Here is a 21,262-nt window from a genome sequence, read left to right on the forward strand (position 1 = left end):
CCTCAAAGAGTCTTAGATAGAGTAAAACTGCAAGAATCGCTATTTTTGTCGCACGTATTTATTTTTCGAAATCAATTACATTATTTTACCCCAAAAAATTTTTTTCGCAATTTTATTTTCGAAATGTAAAAGTTTTCGAAACAATTTTAAAAATTTTCAACTTGTGAAGTTTAAGAAAAAAATTAATTGCGGTATGTTTCCAACTTTGCATAAATAATAAAAAAATATATTCGGTTCCAAACATTGAACAAGCAAAAACATTTATTATCGAAATCTCAGTCACAAAATAGTTCAAAGAGCTCAATGATTTCGCATTAGACTTATACTTGACAACAACCACAGAAATACTGCATGAAAAACCAATACAATTGTATGAGCTAACATAAATCTGACAAATATCATTAAATAGTGAAACTGAAATATCTGAAATTGGTGAAAATTAGATTTAGAAATTACTACTACGAATTTAAAAGGTAATATATGATAACTATTTGGTATATTAATTCTACTGATTCGAAGTACTCCCTATAAAAGTCGAACACAGTTCCTCCGATCTACATGTATACGACGAAAGGTCATTAACTAGTAAAATATGACAGTTGAGTCAACATATCTTCCAAATTCACCACAACTATTGATTAGCATTTTACAACTAAAACAAAACCGCTATCAAATGAACTACGAGTAACTACATACAAATTTCATACATTTCGTACATACAAAAACACTCTCCCGACTAACAGTTATCCGTTTCCTTTATCCCTAACCGTAATTCAACTCTAACAGGGTGATAATCCACTGTACTGTCATTTCATTCCCTTTTATTTTGAGTCAAAACAAATCCTCAGTGAATGACAAATTCCTTAACGTTATCAAATCTCTTGATCCATTACAGCACAACTACAACAAAAACAAAGCAAAGTGGTGAAGCAACAACAATAGAATCTTAATAGGAAAACAAACAGAAAAACAATGCAAAACAAATAGCAAAAATAGAAAGAACAACGATCCTTCCAATAGCAACTAGCGGGTGAAAGAGACACTGCAACAACAACTACAAACAAACATAGAAAAAGTACAACGCTAAAAGCAACAGCAACAACAACATAGCAACGCAACAATCGCACAACGACAAGTCAATTGCAAGGACTTCCTACGAAAACAAAAAAAAACAACAACAACAACAAGAAAAAATAGCAAAAAACGAAATACAACAATAAAACGTGAAACAACAGTACAACAACACGAATGCGAAAGGTAAACAACGACAACAACATAACTTGCAGCTAATAGAGGAAGCGACGGCGAAGTAACAAAAGCAGTGCGGAGGGCACATACACACACACAAGTAAGTACAATAGTTCAGCAGAAACAAGATGCCTGTTTGTTTTCTACAAATTTCCGCTTTTCGCCAAATCCCACTCAAGTGCGCAGGAAAAGCTCATAAGCGAGCATTGAACACATAACGGATTGCAGTAATGATTTCCCAGGGGCAAAGCGCCTCGAAAGTTTTTGCGCCAAAGTAGGTTTCAACAAAGTGAGTGCTTTGCCGTTATGTGAGGTGGCAGACATTATAGGTTATCGGATTACTGCATCAAAAGTGCGACGGATCAGTGCAACAGCACCGTAGATTATGTTTGTATATATACATATGTATATATTTTTACAATCCTTTGCCCATAAAGCCCAATAGACCAATAGCAGCGTTTCGAACAATAAATTCCGCACCTTTTCAACGAATATTGAAATACTCTGCGCATAAAGTTTATTGCATTGCTGACCGTTATTTCCTCCTTCACCCGCGCCGCCGCAAGAAATTCAATTTTATCGCTGCTATTTTCCGCTTACTTCCACTCGTTTTGCTGCAACGCCAATCGCGTAACGGTCGTGAAAAAAAGCAAAGCATTTATAATTTCCTGCGCTCATTGACTTGAGTTGAGTTGAGCTGTTATCCAAAGTTCAAATACCCGGCAGCGGTTTATGCAAACTTTCAAGTTGACTCTGCTCAGTTTGGTGTTCAAACTCTGAACTATTGCTTTGAGATCATAACTTTTTTTTTGGTGCTTTTCTTTGTGCGGATTTTGCCGTTCTTCTTTTCAGTTTGCTTAATTTATCACGCCAAGAGGAGAAGAAAGTTTCGATAATTTCTCTACAAGTATTTTGTTAGTGAAAATTATATATTATTTCAAGAACTTGCAATGAAGAAGCCGACTTGCTATTTGGAAATGGATATCTCAAATTATACACACTCATCTAATACTCTATTAGTTTATACATACTTGTATATGTCTATGGATATCATATGTTACTAGTCGCATTTTGTGCCCATAATGATTGTAAATGATATTCATTCGTAAAGGCTTGAACACAATGAAAATGTTAGTCTGGGTTAAATTAGCACAGTTGTGAATGATGGTCCTTTGTGATTTCCAAAACTCCTAGATATGGTTCACTAGACCCTTCTAGATTAATACTTCTTAGAGCCTACCATAAACTTGTGTAGGCAGCCAATATCAACTGCAGCCACTACGCTCGGTTCGCCAAAAATTATGTCTACCGAAATATTTCAACCTATAAAGGCAAAAGCTGGACAGTTTAGAAGAAAGTGTCTAGATGATTCCAACTCGTCTACTTCCTAATCTAAATTTCCATACAATTCTTATATGCCGGCCGCATTGCTTTAGCATCAGCAGCGATATTTTTTGAAAGTCTCATTGGACTCAAGCCGTATCTATCGGCGTGAATGTTTCGCTGTTCTTTTCGAAAAAAGTCAAAATATATGATAAAAGTCCAACGGCGGCGCGTTTCAAACTCAAAATTTCATCCAGAATATTCGTTCACATTCTTTGTTATTTGGCAAAATTCCCTCTGACAAAAAGAAACAGACTTTCTAACCCAACCAAGCGATCCTTCAAATCGTTTGTTTTGGGTTTGAATGCTTCAAGCCTAGTCTACTGATTTATGACTACCAAAACGGTCGCCAAATTTGGTTGGTGTAGTTTGTCGGACGGTGGAGTCATCGGTCCATATTTCTTCAAAAATGATGTCGGTGAGAACGCAACCGTCAATGGTGACCGTTATCGCGCCTTGATAACAGACTATTTGATGACTGAAATTGAAGTTCATGATCTCGGCGACATTTGGTTTCAACACGACGGCGCCACTTTTCACACATCGCATCAATTAATGGATTTATTCTGATAACACTGCGTTGAGTAGATAATTTCACGTTTTGGGCCGGTCGATTGGCCACTAAGATCATGTGATATCACACCGTTAGACTTTCTCCTGTGAGGATATGTAAAGTCTAAAATCTATGCGGATAATCCCGCTTTGAGTCAGGCCTTGGAGCAAAACATCACGCGTGTCACACAAATACTTAATGCCAAGGATGTTTTCTCGAATAATAATAAGCTTTTCCCCTTAAATTTAAATTTTCTGTTGTTTTTTTTTTTAAGTAGGGAACCTCGAAATGGACCACCCTTTATAAACACAAAGTAGGAATTATCTTCCAATATCAAATTCCATAAAAACCACATTTGCCACACAATATTTACCTCCAGCATTGACCGGCGAAAGCGCACAAGTAGGAAAGAGCTGTGCTTGTAGAAACTGCACACGACCGCCGAAGCCGAACTCCATTTTTGCGCGGCGATATTAAATGCAATTTATTGTGTAATTTATAAACAGCTGTCATTTATACAAACTTCACTCGAACAAGTTTTTAGGGGGTTATGAGACACGATTTTTAAAGAAATTGCTTATACTAAGTGATTTAGCGTCGCATTTCTCTTTTATATATTTTTGCAAATTTTAAATAGGTTTTTCAACACGAACTTTCGCATTTATAACGTTATTTCACACGTACAACAATTCTGTCACATACGCTGCCGCCGCTCAGCTCTCTCTTCTACGCTATAAATTTGTACTTTGTTTCACACGGCATAAAACACGAACCAGGACATGTAAAGATGCTTTGACTTGCACCTTTAAATGTATGCTATTTTAACTTTTATTTCTTGCAGTGACTTTGCAGTTCGCAATGGTATTTTTGCGTACCCCACGACTCCAATTGCCCTCATTCCGGCAGCGCTTTCATTTTGCTTTTATTGCTAAGATATATTTGAGCTCTAGTTGTACATCTGGAAATTGATGAATTCCTTTGCTTTTCATTAACGTACAGTCATTATTTATTTGCCTTAAATTACAAGCTCATTCAGTACTTTTTGTTTGTTTTTATTTTAACTTCTTATTTTTACTCGTTTTCATTTGCTTCTGACGGCAGTCTTATTGCCCTGCCAGTCTGTTAAAAGTCGCAGAAATGCGGCAAATTCGAGCCACTAAAAAAAGAAGGCTCACATTCATATTGACTTTAAATTTGATTTATTTGCCAATTGCTTTGACTTGCGCGACAGTTCGTTAGTTCACTGGAGGCGAAGAAGCCGTGAACTTGCACAACGTAATACAGAAATTTTCAAGTGGAAAGCGTTTCGTAGATGGGAAATTTGTATGCTGTTAAAATAACGGAGAACACATTTTCATAGCATGAATTTTTTCAATACATCTTTCACTCAAAGCATTTTTATGATTTTCGGTGCAACCATGCGTATGAGTAACCCCAGCGCATATATTGAAATTATTATTTTTTCTTTTACAAAAAATGCTATTTACGCTCAATTAATGGAAATTTATACACAACCGTTAAGTGTGAATCACTACAGGCACTTCACTCACACATACACACGCATACACATACACACGTTAGTTACTTTTTTCCTGCCAAATTACATAACTGCCGCGCGTTTTGGCAACTTTTCTGATACTTTCTGCGAACTATTGCATATTTTCCAACATCAAATAGTTTGCACAACTTTTTTTCAACAAACTCCGACTGCGACTGACGAAATTCCATCGAAAACATGCACGAAAAATGCACGCACACATGCACGGCGCACTCAAACAAAACAAAAATTTGCCATTAAAATTAGGCAACAACAAAAGTTAAGAGAAGAAAAAAGCAGTTACTTTTATACGAAAAACGAAATACTTGTGTGTGTATGTGTGTGCAAGAGTAAGAAAACCTGCATTTTTGCATTTGAATTTCCATAGGCGCATTCGTCAACTTGTAACGGAACTAAAATCGTGAAAACCACGGTAATGCCAAAACAAAGGAAAAAATAAAAGAAAAAAAGGCAAAAATACCGACAAACATAACAGCAAAGCAAGAAACCACGAATTCCTTGGAAACCATGAAAATATTATAGATTTAAGGTGCCCAAATCGCTTGACAACAACTTTGCACAACAACCAGTGCAGGCGGCTAGTCGGTAGACTCCAAACAACAGAAAGACGAGCAGACAGGCAGACTATCAGTTACTTTTGACGTACCGTTTAGTTACACAGTCGCTGCGTTTAACTAGTGACATTTATGAGTGGGAGAGCGTAGCACCCACCACTCTTACTTACTAACTCTTTCTTCAGGCAGGCCAAGAAGCAAAGAAAGCCGCTCGCCGCACAAAAACGCATTCGTTAATCTAATTTCCATTTGTTATTTCGTTAATTGCTTGAGGTTGCCGTTGATTGTAAATACTTTTTTGATTTTTAGCTAAATTTATACACTCCTGTGCATAGCTCTAAATGGCGTAGCATAGCAAAGCATGGCATATTACTATTTATAAATAGAAATTGCGTTTACAAACTATAAATATTTCAAATAAATATGACAAAAACATGACAACGAATTGACTGCCAAATTGGATTTTTAATCGGAGCGGCAATCAGCCTAAATGCGCTGGGGAAATAACTTTTATTCGCCAGGGATTTTACATTACACAATATGTATGTATGCATATGTGTGTATAGAATAGTAATATATGTCGGTATGTTTTAGGTTAGTAGGGAGTGGGAAATAAGAGTGTAACTTGCGGTACAGCATATATTTTATAATACCCTTCACAGTGGAATTTCTTATAACATAAAAAGGCATTAAAAGAATTTTCTATTGAGTTTGATCGCTCAGTTTTTATGGATCTACATATACGCTATAAACCTTCAATCTGAATAATTTGTTCGCAAATTAAAGCGTTGTCTTGCACAATTATCTACGCAAATTTCCAAAAGTTAACTTGTCAAACAAATAAAAACAATTTGTCCATACAAGAACATGATTTTAATCGTTCAATTTGTATGATCGTGGCTATATGTTATAGGGTTTCGATATGTTATAGTGTTCCGACAAATAAGCAGTTGCGGAGAAAAAGGGTGGCTTCCAAATTGTAGATCGATATCTCAAAAACTGAGGGACTAGTTCGCATATATATAGACAGATGGACAATCAGATGGACATGGCTAAATCGACTCAGCTCGTCACTCCGATCATTTATAATATATAAACTTTATAGGTCTTCGACGTTTTCTTGTGGGTGTTACGAACTTAATACACCCTGTTCAGGGTATTAAACGAGTCGAACGGAGATTTGCTGTCAACTAGAAATTCTTCCTATAATTGAGTTCACTTATTGTGCAGTAGCAGTTGTCGCCTATTATTCGCTTAGGGGGTTTAATACCAATGAATATGTAGAAGAAGAAAAACATATTTTCTGTGTTTCTAATAACCATACCAAATGTTTCGAAACATTCAGACCACTTTTTTACTTTCACGCAGTACTGACAGGTATTCAAAAATACTAGAACTAAGTATGTCAATAGATCATACCAATATTACATAATAATACCCTTATATGTATATAAAGGGTCTGTCATTAAGGACGTGATGTTCAAATGAAATATAGCACCTAAATTTGGTCAAAATGGGTTCTGTTTTTTTTTGTTATGCAGATAATTTTCTGACATTTATGATTTGGGCAAAATGTCGGCCAAGTGACCACGACGGCTCCGTTTGCATATTTAACCCTAATATAATATATTCATATATTTAAAACAAAGAGTTAGTGAAAACCGAAAACTATATCATGTGAATATTATGTGCAGTGCCATTACCTGTGAAAGACCACACTTACATAAGCAGGCACACAATTTAGGAGGAAAATCTTTCTGCGCTACCTGTGGATATAAATAACAAATATTTTAATTGTTCGAGAAGCTTTTCACATTAAACCGGTTATTTGTATAATCAAATTCATACTTCTTTAGCAGCTATTAAACATTCTGCTGAAATATTATTTACTAAATAAACATGCATGTGGTTTTAATACATACAAATATATTAGGGTGAACACAGTGATATGGAAAAAATACGAATTACTAATTATAATATTAATTTCTGTTTGTTTTAATAAGGGCTTAAATACAACAAAAAATCATGCCATTTAAGGGTACAATTTCATATAAAGTTTATTAATTTTATTTAAGTAAATTAAAAAATATTTACACATACATATATAATTTTTGTGGTTCACCCTAATAATCCTTCTTACGTGAAGTTGCTGTAAATTTAAAATACAGCTTAAGACGGCAGAGTATATTGTATTAGTTAAAGAATTTTAAAAAAATGTTACGGCCCACCCTAATGTTATAATTTGCATATAAAAATTACAATAAGTACAAGCCAAAAGATGAAAAATTGCTTTCACCGACGTGATTTTTGCACAAAATTTATTTTCACAAATTTGCAATGCGCCGACAAAATGGTAAACGAAATATCGTTGCATGTAAAAATTACTAAATAAATCAGTTTCAGCAAGCGAAAAATATACGGTGCGTACAATTATATTTCTATGAGGAAAAACAAACAAAGAAAAACAGGTAAAATTTTTAGTCGCACTTTAGAATAGATCATTCAAAAGAGTCTATATAAGTGAATTACATTATCTATTTTCATATACATATACAAACATACAGTTGTAAGTATTTACAGTTGCCGCCACTTAAAATTGCTCACCTTGACCATCAAAATGTGCGCTCATTATTTTTATTTCGCTCTATTTTGAATTTTTGCTTTCGAAATAAATTAGCTGTACATTTTAAGGTGGAAAATTTGTTCGTTCAACGAACGCGACACCTGTTCGCACAATTTCAATCTCAATTCACGAAGTCGGAAAATATGGCTATGAGGCAAATAGATATGGATGGCGACAGCTGAAATTGAAATTTAAAGAGCGCGTCTAAGGGCGATGGCCATTTTCAATTCTGAGATTTTCGTGGCATTCATAAATACAGTTATTTCATTTACATATATATTCTTAAAAGAAATATAAATAAAATTGCTGCGCCAAGAACCGCGTCGAATATCTCAATATTTAATTATTTTTACAACATTATCAGACACGTCCGCATTTAAGCATCAAAATAGGTATGACAATTTTGAGTAATTTCTTAAGTTTGACAGCTGTCAATTCTCAAGTGTTTTAATTCATATTTTACATAAATTTTTAATCAACCGAGTTTTTGCCTCTTGTTGCTCGTTATTTAGCATTTTCATGTTTTATTTTAGTCTCACATTCGCGCATATTTAACGGTGTGTGATTCAATTTATTTGCTTCGCACTTTCGTGCTATTAAATTGTGTGTCTTCTCATTCATGCGCCACTCATCTCCACTCAAAGTACACATTTCGCTGTGTGATGCTCAATTAATTCATTCACTTTTGTAATATGAAGCTGTCATTGAAAGCGACACTGTGCATACTTTGCGGATTGAGTACTTACAGCAAATTTCAATGCAAATAAAATCATACACACATATGTAGATACCACATATTAATATTATATATATGTTAAATGAATGCGTGAATCTTGTAAAGATACTGAATTTGAATGAGTTTGGAAATTCGAAGACGTGCAAGGCATACTTGATTATTGAAAATAAGTGTAAATTTATATTATGTATGTACATATGTACCCTGAAAAATTTGTTGATTTACTTATTGGACTACTTCATATAATGTTTCTGTGTAATACAGCAGTGAACCAACAGATGTCTCTGCCTCAGCTTTTTACTACACGGACATTCGACTGCCTTTGAGGATGTGTTGAAAAGTATTTGCTTTCTGTATGAATATCAGTTGTTTACGAGAACAAGTATGATGTAAAAGGAATTTAAGCTGACGAAGAGCTTTTCTATATTATTTTATAATAACTATGGCTAATTGATCACACGCAATGGTAATGATTCCACAATAATTCGTGTTTTTGCGGGAAGTTCTTCTTCATTACTTCATTACAATCTTAAACGCAAAAAATCATTTGTGAAATCTGGTCGACCAGCCAAATCAACGGCAAAGCTGAATGTATTTAGTGGGATCAGAAGGGCCTGCTGTATTATGAAACCATTACTGGGAAACGCATTCGACAATTGCTCATTGCATTGAAGCGAGTGATGGCCGAAAATTGCACGGAATTCCCGACTAAACACGAGTCCATAATCTTTCATGATGACAACGTTCGACTTCATGTTGGGTTAAAAACTGTTTGGAAAGCAGCGGCCGTGAAGCTTTGCCTCACCCGTCTTATAACCCAAATATTGTCCTTCTGACTACCAGTTTTTCCGGTCGGTGCAGAGCTCACTGGAATACGGTTCACATCAGCACAGGGTATCAAAAATTCGCTTGATTCATTCTTGGTTACCAAACTGATACAGTCCTTTTGGTATAGAATCCAAGAATTGACAGAAAGATGGGAAAATATTTTAGCTTCAGATGGCCAATACTTAGAGTAAGACGATGTTGTACATGTTTTTCTTAAATTAACGTCCAAATTTTTAAAAGAAAAGCACGAATATACGTACATAGTTATAGACCTAATATTTAAAAAAGTAAATTAACAACTTAAAAAAAACTTTTTTTCTTGAGATTGAAAACTAGGATTGGTTATTCGGAGTGTTTAGGTTTTAAAATACAATTATTAGTAGAGATTAGAAATTATTTTAGAGAGTCTTTTTTCCGCCTATTTGTTTCAGCTTAATCGAAAGTCGATTTTAATTATCCTGAAAAAATAAGTTTCAGTATTTTAGAAATATAAAATTTTTATTTTTTTCTCCAAGACCCGACTTTAGAATTAGGTATGTATATACTGCCATTAATATGATGTTTTCAAAAAGCTCAATTTGCGAATTGGAAGACAAATATTTCGGCTAACTTCGAGAAACAGAAAAGTTTATTTTTTACTTAATGCTCACTAGAAAAAATTGGTTTGGTTAAATAGCCAGCCGCGTGCTGTACAGTGTTATATTAATTCAAAAAAGTTTAGTATTTTCAAAAATAAATAAATATTTCTATTTAAAATCTTGAAAATGTTATCTTTTAAGAGTTTGTTCCGAATTCGATTAGATATATTTTTATATATTTATATATATATAAATTTGGGACGAAGTTTGTAACAGAAGAAAACGTTGAAGACCCAACAAAATATACATACATTTATATAAATGACCAGCTCAACGAGCTGAGACGGCTTAGCCATATCTAGTCTGTCTGTCAGTCCGTTAGTATATACGTGAACTAGTCACTTTAGTCACTGAACTAGACAACTTTTTTGTTTAGATAGATATCTTCTCGAAATTTGGCACGGATCTTTGATCAAGACAATACCCTAATTTCCGCACTGATTGTTAAGATCGGGCCACTATAGCATATCAGTCTTTTAGATATCGATCTGAAACTTAGCACTCGGCCTTTTCTCACCAAGAAGCTGTTCATTTGTCGAAATGGCTGATATCGGACCACTATGGAATATAGCTGCCATACAAACTGAACAATCGAAATCAAGTGCTTACGTGGAAAACTTTTTCGTTTGACGAGGTATCTTTACGATATATGGCACTGGTTAGTGTCTCAGACAATAATGCAATCTTTAAAAAAATTGTTCAGATCGGATCACTATATCATATAGCTGCCATAAAAACTGGACGATAGGAATTAAGTTCTTCTAACGAACCTTTTGTATTTGCAAAGGATATTATAGCTTTGGTGCAATCGAGGTTAACTTTTTTTCTTGTTTTTAAATTTTTTTTTTTATGTTTTCGGAATTAGATATTTGGTCCGATAAATTTTTGTAAAGAAAGAAAGCGAAAAATAAGCTTAAATTTACGAAAGTAACTTAAGAGTTTTATAAATTTAAATTTATTTACAATATTTAATTAGTTTCATAGTATTAAAGTTTATTAAATTGGTTTTTAGTCGCGCTCCAAGCATTTTAATTACACACTATATAATTTCAAATATTTCTGTAAAAAAATTTTCTAATTTCAAAGGCTATTTCTTTAAATAAGAATATCTAAATATATGCACTTAAAATTTAATTGCCGCACTTACCACTGGGATACTCGGTTAATATGAGTGATAAACTCATGCTCAAGTGACTGCTATAAGTGATGACTTTATTAGAATGAAATTTACACCGTTTTCGCCTCAACTAAACACTTCGAACAATAATTGCTTGCATAACAGCACAAAATTGTTACTTACAAATACAAAGCCACATTTATGCACACATGCACAGATAGCACTCAAAGCCGATTTTTGCACTGAATATTCACAGCTGCAACATTCGATTGTTTGTGGCCGACAACCAGCACAACATCGTCAACACAACATGTCAATAAGCAAACAACTTAACGGCAATTTAAAGACTAACGGGGGTTTCCATTGCAAAGAAAACTCCACTGCAGCGCCATTAACCCAGTTTCGATGGCACAAATATGTTTTTTTGTGTGTGTGAGTTCAAAATTAAGTTCACTTTGTAGTTCAAACAAACGGGAAAGCAGCTTGTCTCACACTAACGGCATATTTGATCAATTTCAATATTGTGTTTGGCAATTCAAAATGAATTTGTCTAGAATTAATTGGCATTCTGTGCAAATATCAAGCAATAAATTAGCAATGCACTCGAATCTTCACTTCCTGCAGCAAATCAGCGCACAACTAACAGTTTATTCGATTAGCTTCTAGTTCAGCTTCTTGCACTTCTCTATTTGCTCATCAATTTTGCAAGGAACGCTGTGCTGTGCTCAGCCCGCCAGTCTTATCGCCAACACGGGTTTATCGCACTGATTGCTCAGCGAGCTGCCGACGACAACTGGAGGCTTACAGCGCAGCATGTTTTATGTCATCGAATTCATGTTTGCAATCGGTTTTTTTTTTTTGTATTATTGTTGTATTGGCTGTTGTCAGCGGCAGCGCCATCAGCTTACAGCTAAAAGAATTCACCAAAATCAGCCTTCAGTGCACAGCAGGCAGCTGGCTTTGTTGCACACAACATATTGCCATTTTTACACACACATATGTATTAAATGTGTGCCACTATGTGTGTGTGCGTGTGTGCATGGGCGCTTGTATCGAATGGAGGCAATAACTATCGCTATTTCCGACAGCCGTTGTCATTTGCCATTTTAAAACGATTACCTTCGGCTTCCTCGCCACATAGCCTCGGCATTGATTGTCACGTGTTTATTGCTACTAATTTGCTTTGTATGGTTTTGGGCGCACACGCTTTCGCCGCGCTTGCCATGCCCTTTCTCACGTTCTCCTTTTGTTTGATTATTTGCAATTTGTTTGTCTAACTTCCAATTTTGTTATTAATGGTGTCGCCGTCAGCTATGCAGTTTCTCCTTTCCTAATGCCTTTGTCGATTTCAGACACCGAAAATTATATTAGGTTCAATTTAACCCATTTTCTATTGCTTTTCTTCAGGAAGTTATTCATTTCATTTTTTTTTTTTGCTGTTGTGATTATTAATGTTTTCATTTTCGGCATACATTTTATGAAGATAGAGACCTTCCTGCAAGAACTATTTAGAAAGCTTAGACGGTATCTATTGCTGCGAGTTTTAACGATGAGTAGACTAAGAAATGTTCTTCCGTAGGAAGATCAGTCGAAATACCAACTCTAGTCGAGTTCTATATCTTTAAAAATTATTTGAAAAACAGCGGCTGTGAAGCTTTGGCTCACTCGTCGTATAGCCCAAATCTTGCCTATTCTGAGTACCAGTTTTTTAGGTCGATGCAGAACGCCCTCACTACGGTTCACATAAGAACGAACATCACATTATATCTATATATCTTTCATTTATAATCAAACTCTTTCCGGCGCTGTCAGATCAAATAATTTAGCTCTAGCAAAGTTGAGAGAAAAGCAATTATTCCTTAAAACGAATTACACTGGTCTATGTAATCTGAGATCACCTAACTTGATATTATCGAGATAAGTTTACTAGTCACCCACCCATAGACAAATTATTCAGTAAACGATCTGAGATAAGCGCGATGATCAGTTTTTCTCATGTCCCTTTCACTTCAATTAATGATTGAGGACTTGTTAATGATCAGGTATCCCGAAACAGTTCGGTTAGCGACCTCTTCTATTTCTCACAAATTTAGAAGTGATCATGGTGTCTGCAGGATTTGCACTGCGGTACAAGATTCGAATGCTTGATGGGCTCGAGTTCAACGACAGAATTTAAAATATGTTTAATAGGTATCGTAGAATTTCTTGATACTTTCTGTTGATTCTATTATGATCCAATAAACATATTTAAGGGATTTTTCGTTTTATATTTATGGCCTTCGTAACTTTAAAGTCTTGTTTTTTAAGTTCTCTGACAATACTTTTAAGATCACATGAGTGAGCAAGGTTGTTTTTTATACTATAACGTGTATATCAAGCGATTGCTTATCCTTGTACGAGTACCACCAAATTTCCGATTGGTTAAGTTTTCATAAGAGAATTCTACAGTCTAACTGTCTGACAGGTTGATTTTACAAGAAATGGGTGCAGTAAGTTTAAGAGTGTATGAACTTTTGACTTCTGCATTAATCAAGGAACACATCAAGGGTTGATTGAAGTTTTCCAATCTTATAATTGTCGAAGGGCCATGGCTTATATGTTATATGCTATTTTTTCTTGAGCTTTATAATCTGACCTCAGAGACATATCTAGTGAAGAAACTGGAATTTGCCTTGCATTTCTTATAGCTCCTGTTTTTTTTTTTCTGTTTTAAAAACCAGTTTGTTTCATTTTCAAGCTCTTCTTTATGTGTTTCGGCTACTAAGGTTGCCTTTGGTGGCAGAAGTTCCATTGATATATGTAATAAGTGATTTTTTAAGCTTTTATTTTGAAGCTTAACTGTCGCATTTGCGTTTTTTAGTTCATGGTAAAATTTTTTAATTTGCATAATTTTTTCGAGCAAGGTACTAATTTAATTACGTGGAGGTCCACGATCAGGTGGCGGAGTCTTCGTGTTCACCGTGGCCTTATCATAATATAATTAAGTTAAGTAATATGAACTGCCTTATCAACTTTAAGTGTAGATAATGTAGTGATCCTGGCAACATACAACCAGAGAACGTAAAATATGATATACGTTCTCTGATACAACTCTACGCAGTCAGCTGTGACTGAAACAGCGTGTGACTGAAACAGGTGATGTGCGATGCAAGAGATGGAGCAAATTTTAAGCACGGAAATAATTAAATGCAAAGAAGCAGCTAGATACAGAGAATGTAAATTAAAGACAGGGATAATCTCTGTTATAGAGAAGGCAGAGAACGTATATCATAATCATGATAATGGATCTATGATCATAATCTACATTCTCTGGATATACTTGATAAGGCCTTTGTAATAAAATATATTTTGTTATTGACAGGATATAAATCCGGATGTATTCCGGTTTAGTATACCCGACTTATTTTTGGTGTGGATGAATTTTATTATATCTTGTCAATTCTGTCAGTGATTATCCTTAATAAAATTGATTTTTCGCGATCAACAAAACCGTATAACAAAATCCAGAAAAAATCGCGAAATTCGCACATTTTAATTGTTAAGAGACGAAAATCAACGACAAAGCAAAACACTAGACCTCTTTGATCGAATTTTGTTATGATTGCAGGTAAATTTTTATGGGTGAACAAAAACGCTTTAAGCTTCTATTAATTATTCTTTTATAATTTTCTACCAGAATGCATACATCTAGAACGCCAAGAAAAACCGATGCTATTCAACTACCTGCATGATCTGCTACATAAACCGCCCTGCTTACTGAAGATAGCGTCAGTGCAATTCATACCGCAATTATAGAAGTGTTTCTTGCAAGTTAAAAGAAATAAATAAATAATAAGATTTAAAGAAAAACAATTTACAATTTAAAAAATGTCAACCAAATGCCGTTTTACACAATGCGGGTGGTCCGGTTCTTTGAACGATATTTTTTCGCACTGCGAAGCCCTCCACCCGAAGTACATACGCGAACATAAAGGCAACAATTACTATGATTTCGACTTCAATGACATCGCCACAGAGGCATTTCTGCTCTGCGGTCCAAGTGGTATCTACTGGTTCTGCGCATCTGAAGATTCTGAGACCGAAATAAATCGCGGCGTCTTTCACATAGGTGATTCAGAACCGATCAATTACACAATTAAGTTTGGACTCAATCGTGACGGGCATGCTGAATACCTAGGACCATATAAATCGCTTAGTGCAGAGACCGCTGAAACCTACGACGTGGAATTGCCATATGATTACATACAGTATCTCTGTGAAGAGATAACTTCGCGTAAGATGCGTTTGTATGTTGGTGAATTTGATGACAGCGATGATGTGTTCGCGCCGACGTGGGAGGATCTGAACTTTAACGAGGAGGATGAGGAATTGAATAAAAAATGCGTGGAGAATTTCACATGTGTCGTTTGTTATGAGTTCATTAAACGCGACATACGTTACTGTGAGAATACACATTATGTGTGTCTAAAATGTTTTGAGGCCATGCAGAAATGCGGCAAATTGCGTTGTCCCGTCTGTCGCACTGATTATCCCTACGATTGTAGTGATCCGGATTTGGAACGATTTCTGCGCATGGTTAGATTTCCCGACAATGTAAGCCAACGTAGCGATTCGGATAACGTGGAGGCAGAAAGTCCGGAAGAAAAGCGGCCACGCACTGAAGAAGAGCGTTCCGAAAATGAAACATAATATAAGGCAACAAAAGATAGAGACAATGAGATTATCAGATACTTTTACGAATGTCAGATTGAATTAAATTTAAATTGATAATAATTTTGGAATTTTGCAAATCAGTAAAAACGTGTGTTTTGTAATTTTTTTTTCTGAAGAGCCACTTTATATTACAGTTAAAGAAAATGTTTACATTCACGGAATTTAAAAGTAAATAAAGATTCACCGAACATTTACAATTTTTTTTAAATTATTGTTTAATTAATTCGTTTATTCAAATATGCTATGCTTATATCTTCGAAGCTATTCGCTGGATTAACTTCAAATTTTCAAAAAACGAGAAAAATTTAAAATTTTGAAATTAAAAGTGGATATAACCGCTTAATTTATAATTATTCATAAAAAATGCAGGTAATACAAAAACTTAGCGCGATAAGTGTTATCCTTTCTCGTAACACCTATTCTTAAAAAATCATATGAGCACCGATTACTTCAGACGTGCAAAATATGCTCTTACAGGCAAAAATATCAACATAATCAAACGATGACAAAATAATATAAAATGGGTCTCGAAATACTCTCACATCCGAATCTGGTACGCAGCGACTTTTTTCTGCTCTCAAACCTTATTGGCTTTAAGAGAAATTAAGCGAATCGCTCAGACTGCGGAATACATTGAATTAAGTGACCGATTTGGCACACTAACACAAAAATTGTGTCGAAAATTGGGAACTTTATGTCAAACCATATAAGCAAGTAAAAAGGTCCGAGGTATTTTATCTGTATTAATACATATTTTGAGAGGCGTTTTGCTATTCGTAAACACCAAAACTACTACTGCGCTAGTAAACCGCACCTTAATGGACTTAAGTTCCAATAACAAAATAAGAATACAAAGCAGATCAACGTTTCACGATCTAATTATCCTTTTTAACTTAAAACTAGAAATCTAGATAAAATCACCTACTTTAGAAATTCCATACGATTTGGCATGATACGAAAAATCAAAACACTATATACTACAAATCAATATATGCCAACTGTGAAGCGAAAAATAACTGCCTTAACAGAAATTGTCTGGATATGATTGAAGCATGTAAAGTAGCATGTTGACCACTTCGTGCGGTCTCATGCGGTCAGATTCAATTCAACCACCACTTTCTAACCATTTGAGTATGGTACATATGATGACCTTTTGATTTTATAAATTTGTTTGCACGGTGGCAGGAAAATACAGTGATCACATTTGCTATATGGGGTCATATTGACCCCTCTCAATTTTTTGATACAACAAACAATAAATATATCATGTAATAAAATAATTTCCACAACTTACCTGAAGCACTCATTGCGATTTGTGTTAGTAACGGAATTTCACTTGTGGCATTTATGAAACGAGAATATTACGAATTTTCTTTTTTACATATAGTTATTTAACTCTACTCTTTATATTTACTTCACTGCAGGATATTTGCTTTTTCTAACACTATCCACACAATCACACAATTTTCGATTAAAAAAAGCCAAATTCATACAATTCAATGCACAATTGCATTGGTCCGAGCCTTGTTCGTTTCACTCGCAGACCAGTCGCTAAACGCTTGACAGTTGCATGCGATTTTACTTAGAATCAACTTAAATAATTTGCTTTTGCCGAAATTATCGTTGGACTTTGATTAAACACCAGTTAGTTAGATAAAGAAATTAGAAAATAACTTAAAATTGAAAGATAGACAATTTGAAACGAAAATTTTGTATTCAAGTCTGACAATTTCAATATTGAAATTTATTGTTTGTAAGTTTGAAGTTGTTTGAGTTTAATTGCAGAATATATATTTGCTTTAATAAAAAGCAAAGTGAAGTGTTTTCTTTGTGATCTTGTAATATACTGATATTGAGATTAAATGTCAGTGATGAACTAATTTTTGCTTGAAATCGCTTTTTGACTTTTTTGAACATTTGATAGATTTTGAATAATAAACTTTATTATTTTTTTAAATTCAGAAAGTGTTGTACCAGTCCACTCTGCCTTGTCTAAAGCTTCCACCTTATGTTAATATTATATATGTCTGTTTGTATCGTATCGTTGGTTTGTATTAAGGCAAGCGAATTTTGCGTTAGTTTTTAGTTAGTTCAAAAACTAAATCTTAGTTGCCGCTTTTCGTTATTCATGTCATTCAACTTGCTACAGGTCTGACATAATGAAAAAATTAAACATATGTCAATGCCTCATACATCTAATGACAGCGAAAGGAGGAGGTAACCCGTTACCACAGTTTTTTTTGTTTATATAATACTAAATAAATTACTAGTATACCATTATTTAGTAATAATTTTACTCAAATTATTGTCAATCATAGAATATCGTAGAAGAAAAGGTACTATGTTAAAAAAATGTCCAAAAAGTTGTTTAACAATTTTTTTTTAATATATATTTATATCAAGTGGTTTTTACTCGTAAATCATAATTTTCTCGGTGGTATGACACACGTCTATTCAAACAATCATCATCATTATTGAAACATGCTGTAATAACTAAGATCTTTAATTCAAACTTAAGTTAAGGCCAGATTAAAAACACGTTAACTTCGGTTGCACCGAAGCTACAATACCCTTCACAAATAGTGAAAAATTAAAAAAAAAAAGATTTCCATACAAACACTTAATTCCGTTAGTTCAGTTTGTATGACAGCTATATGATATAGTTATCCGATCTGAACAATTTCTTCGGAGATTACACCATTGTCTTAGACAATAGCTAATGCTGAATTTCGTGATATCTCTTCAAATGAAAAAGTTGTCCATACAAGCTCTTGATTCCGATCGCTCAGTTTGTATGGCAGCTATATGCTATAGTGGTCCGATATCGGCGGTTTTGACAAATGAGCAACTTATTGGAGATAAAAGATATCTCCAAAACTTAAGGACTAGTTCGGGTACAGACAGATGGACATGGCTAAATTAACTCAGCTCATGCTGGTCATTTATGCATGGTATATATTTAATAGGGTCTCCGACGTTTTCCTCAGGGTCTTATAAACTTCGTGGCAAAATTAATATACCCCGTTCAGAGTTCCAATAAATAAAATAGAGCCATGTATAGTGTAAAGCTTATCACTTATCCGCGACTGAGATTGATACTTCTTGGAATCTTGGATCGCATACCTTTCCACATCCATCGATGTGATATCGAAGAAGCTACCACAGTATTCCTAATCCTAGAACCTAACCTTAATGAAATTTTATGCGAGTAGAGCGTCCGCTTGCCACTCGCGTAAAAAAATACCTTATGTTTGATGTATTTTCATACAAGGGTTTTTCTTTGCGTTCACCAAAGTTCAATGAATTCCTTTGCGGCTACGCACCTGAAAGTAGCTATATATTACATCTAACTTTCCCATCCTGTACAAGTTATATCACTTTCATGCATACATATATATGTATCTCTCCTAGCAACTGCTTATGCATATGCCATGGAATGCGATGGCAGTACTACTATGCAACATACAAGTACTAGTATGCGATGTGGCACCCTTTGAAGTTTGTTGGCGGAGAGCGCAAATCAAAGTGGCGGCTTCATTAAAACAGAAAAAAATAAATCGTGGCACATGTATCATGCCAGTGAACTGCATAAATAAGCGCCACACACACACACACACACACTTAGCTATGCATGCGTTGATGTGGCATGCACCAGTGCCAGTTGCAAGTAGTTCATTCTACGCGCTTGCTCTACGCTTTCGCTTTGTGACAGCAAAAAAGGATAACTAACGACGGCCAGTGTTTTGTTGTTGCCATCCGCGGTGAAAAGTCATGACTGGCAGCTCGAAGGAAAGCAAACGGCAAGCGTGGCACACACTTGCACACCCATTTGTATTTTTTATGTTTGAGTGTTTGTGCGCTTGTGCGCGCAACTTGCCGCGAATGCTTCAGTGCGACAGCTCACAGTGCGCAGTCAGTTGGAGATTTACCTGTGAATCATGTCGGGAATAGTGCAGAAATTTACGATGCACGCGGCAAAGCCGCTTAAATGTAAAACTACCTGCATGCCACCGCTACGCTTCACTTTTTTACACGGCGCATATCCTTAGATGGTTTCTTTTATTTCGTGCAATTCCTCTAGCTTATATTTATTTGGCAGGGGTGTAAATTTTCTAGAAAGTAATTTGCAACCGGCAACGTGCAACACCATGCTGCAAGCAAGGTACATAAATTTCGAATGGCTCGAGATAAACGCCACATTTTTATTGTTGTTATTTGTTCGCTACATTTTTGTACCTTTTTTTGTCAGCAGCGTTAAACTTTTAGCTTTCAAGCGCGTGGTGCCACACTTTTTTCTTGTGGCAATGTGTGTGTGTTTTTTTCTAAAAATATTTCTATTGCCTTTTGTTTCAAGCTAGTTCTTTATGGGCCAAAGAAGAAACAACGCTAAATTTGCTGGTTTCTTTGAATATACTTTTACAGTTTCGTTTATTTTGGTTATTTTTTAACTCTCTAAATTTTAATATAAAGAGTTAACTATCTTGAGAAACGAAAATGTTGGAAAAATTGCAGTTTATTTCTCAACGGCTCGCCAACTATTGTCTGAAAAATACTTTTTCCGAACATCTTCAAATTAGGCCTCCAAGGTGGCAATAACCTCCTCTGTGTTATTTTCAAGTTTGAAAAAAAATAAGTCGCACAGTAGAGCACTGTTTTATTTCGCTAATATTTTGACATTATAGAGCTCTATGACCGTTTTTCATTTCTCTAAGTAGTCGATGTACATCACAGCTTTTGAATCGCCATCACTTTTTAGGCCGATATTAAGTGTTACTCTGTTTCGGAACTTGTTCACTGAGTAAAATCCACTATTTAGACTGTTTCTGGGTGGGTCTCTGACAAAAACTCAATTACACTGCTGTGAAGTGGTCTGAAATTCGTTAAACCAGCTATGGCATTCGTCATCGAATGAGAATATTCACCGTAAACCTATGTACATCAGCGCTCTTTAATTTTACTGCTCAATTTTGCAATAATAACAAGAATCAAATCTTCGACTAATATTACTCTTTTTCCATGTTTATAAAATCTGTGGACACGCCCAATTCGAATTGCGGTCGGGCGATGAGTACTAGTAATATACAACAACTTTTTTCCAAAAAATGTACAAAATCGGCTCACATCTTTCGGCAAATGATGCTGAAAATTAATTAGATTTTCAAATGTTATATTATTCCTATATTATGTATTTGTATCCGTATTTTGACGAATAAGTAGTAAAAATAAATACCGCTCGAAATAACAGTATGTAACAACTTTCATCTAAACTTTTTTGAATTTTTCAAATAACGTTTTTTTTTCCAATTGACCC

At 34.9% G+C, this 21,262-nt stretch overlaps 3 protein-coding genes across 12 annotated transcripts in view; 2 read left to right on the forward strand and 1 right to left on the reverse strand.

Annotated features, from left to right (window-relative positions):
• The window catches only part of Nna1 (Nna1 carboxypeptidase), a 115,742-nt gene extending 98,068 nt beyond the window's left edge, over positions 1-17,674 (reverse strand). For 2 of the 7 annotated variants that reach the window (XM_070110343.1, XM_070110342.1), the window contains exon 1: positions 11,269-11,611. In XM_070110343.1, the coding sequence (XP_069966444.1) occupies positions 11,269-11,305 (37 nt within the window). In that variant the 5' untranslated portion in view covers positions 11,306-11,611. Of the gene's footprint in view, positions 1-11,268; positions 11,613-17,245 lie in introns of those variants that run through there. The other 5 variants (XM_070110348.1, XM_070110346.1, XM_070110344.1 and 2 more) reach the window with 4 other exon arrangements.
• Nadsyn (NAD synthetase) overlaps positions 1-21,262 on the forward strand; it is a 127,809-nt gene that overhangs the window by 98,636 nt on the left and 7,911 nt on the right. For all 4 annotated transcript variants that reach the window (XM_070110350.1, XM_070110349.1, XM_070110351.1 and 1 more), the window contains one exon: positions 896-1,348. The gene's annotated coding sequence lies outside the window, so the exon portion shown is untranslated. The remainder of the gene's footprint in view (positions 1-895; positions 1,349-21,262) is intronic.
• LOC106623633 (uncharacterized) lies at positions 14,537-16,159 on the forward strand. The gene is made up of 2 exons (XM_070110353.1): positions 14,537-14,845; positions 14,915-16,159. Exon 2 carries the CDS (start codon positions 15,106-15,108, stop codon positions 15,925-15,927), a length of 822 nt encoding a protein of 273 aa, XP_069966454.1. The 5' UTR covers positions 14,537-14,845; positions 14,915-15,105; the 3' UTR covers positions 15,928-16,159.

Source organism: Bactrocera oleae, chromosome 5 (genome assembly GCF_042242935.1).
Source record: "Bactrocera oleae isolate idBacOlea1 chromosome 5, idBacOlea1, whole genome shotgun sequence".
NCBI classification, from domain to species: Eukaryota; Metazoa; Arthropoda; class Insecta; order Diptera; family Tephritidae; genus Bactrocera; species Bactrocera oleae.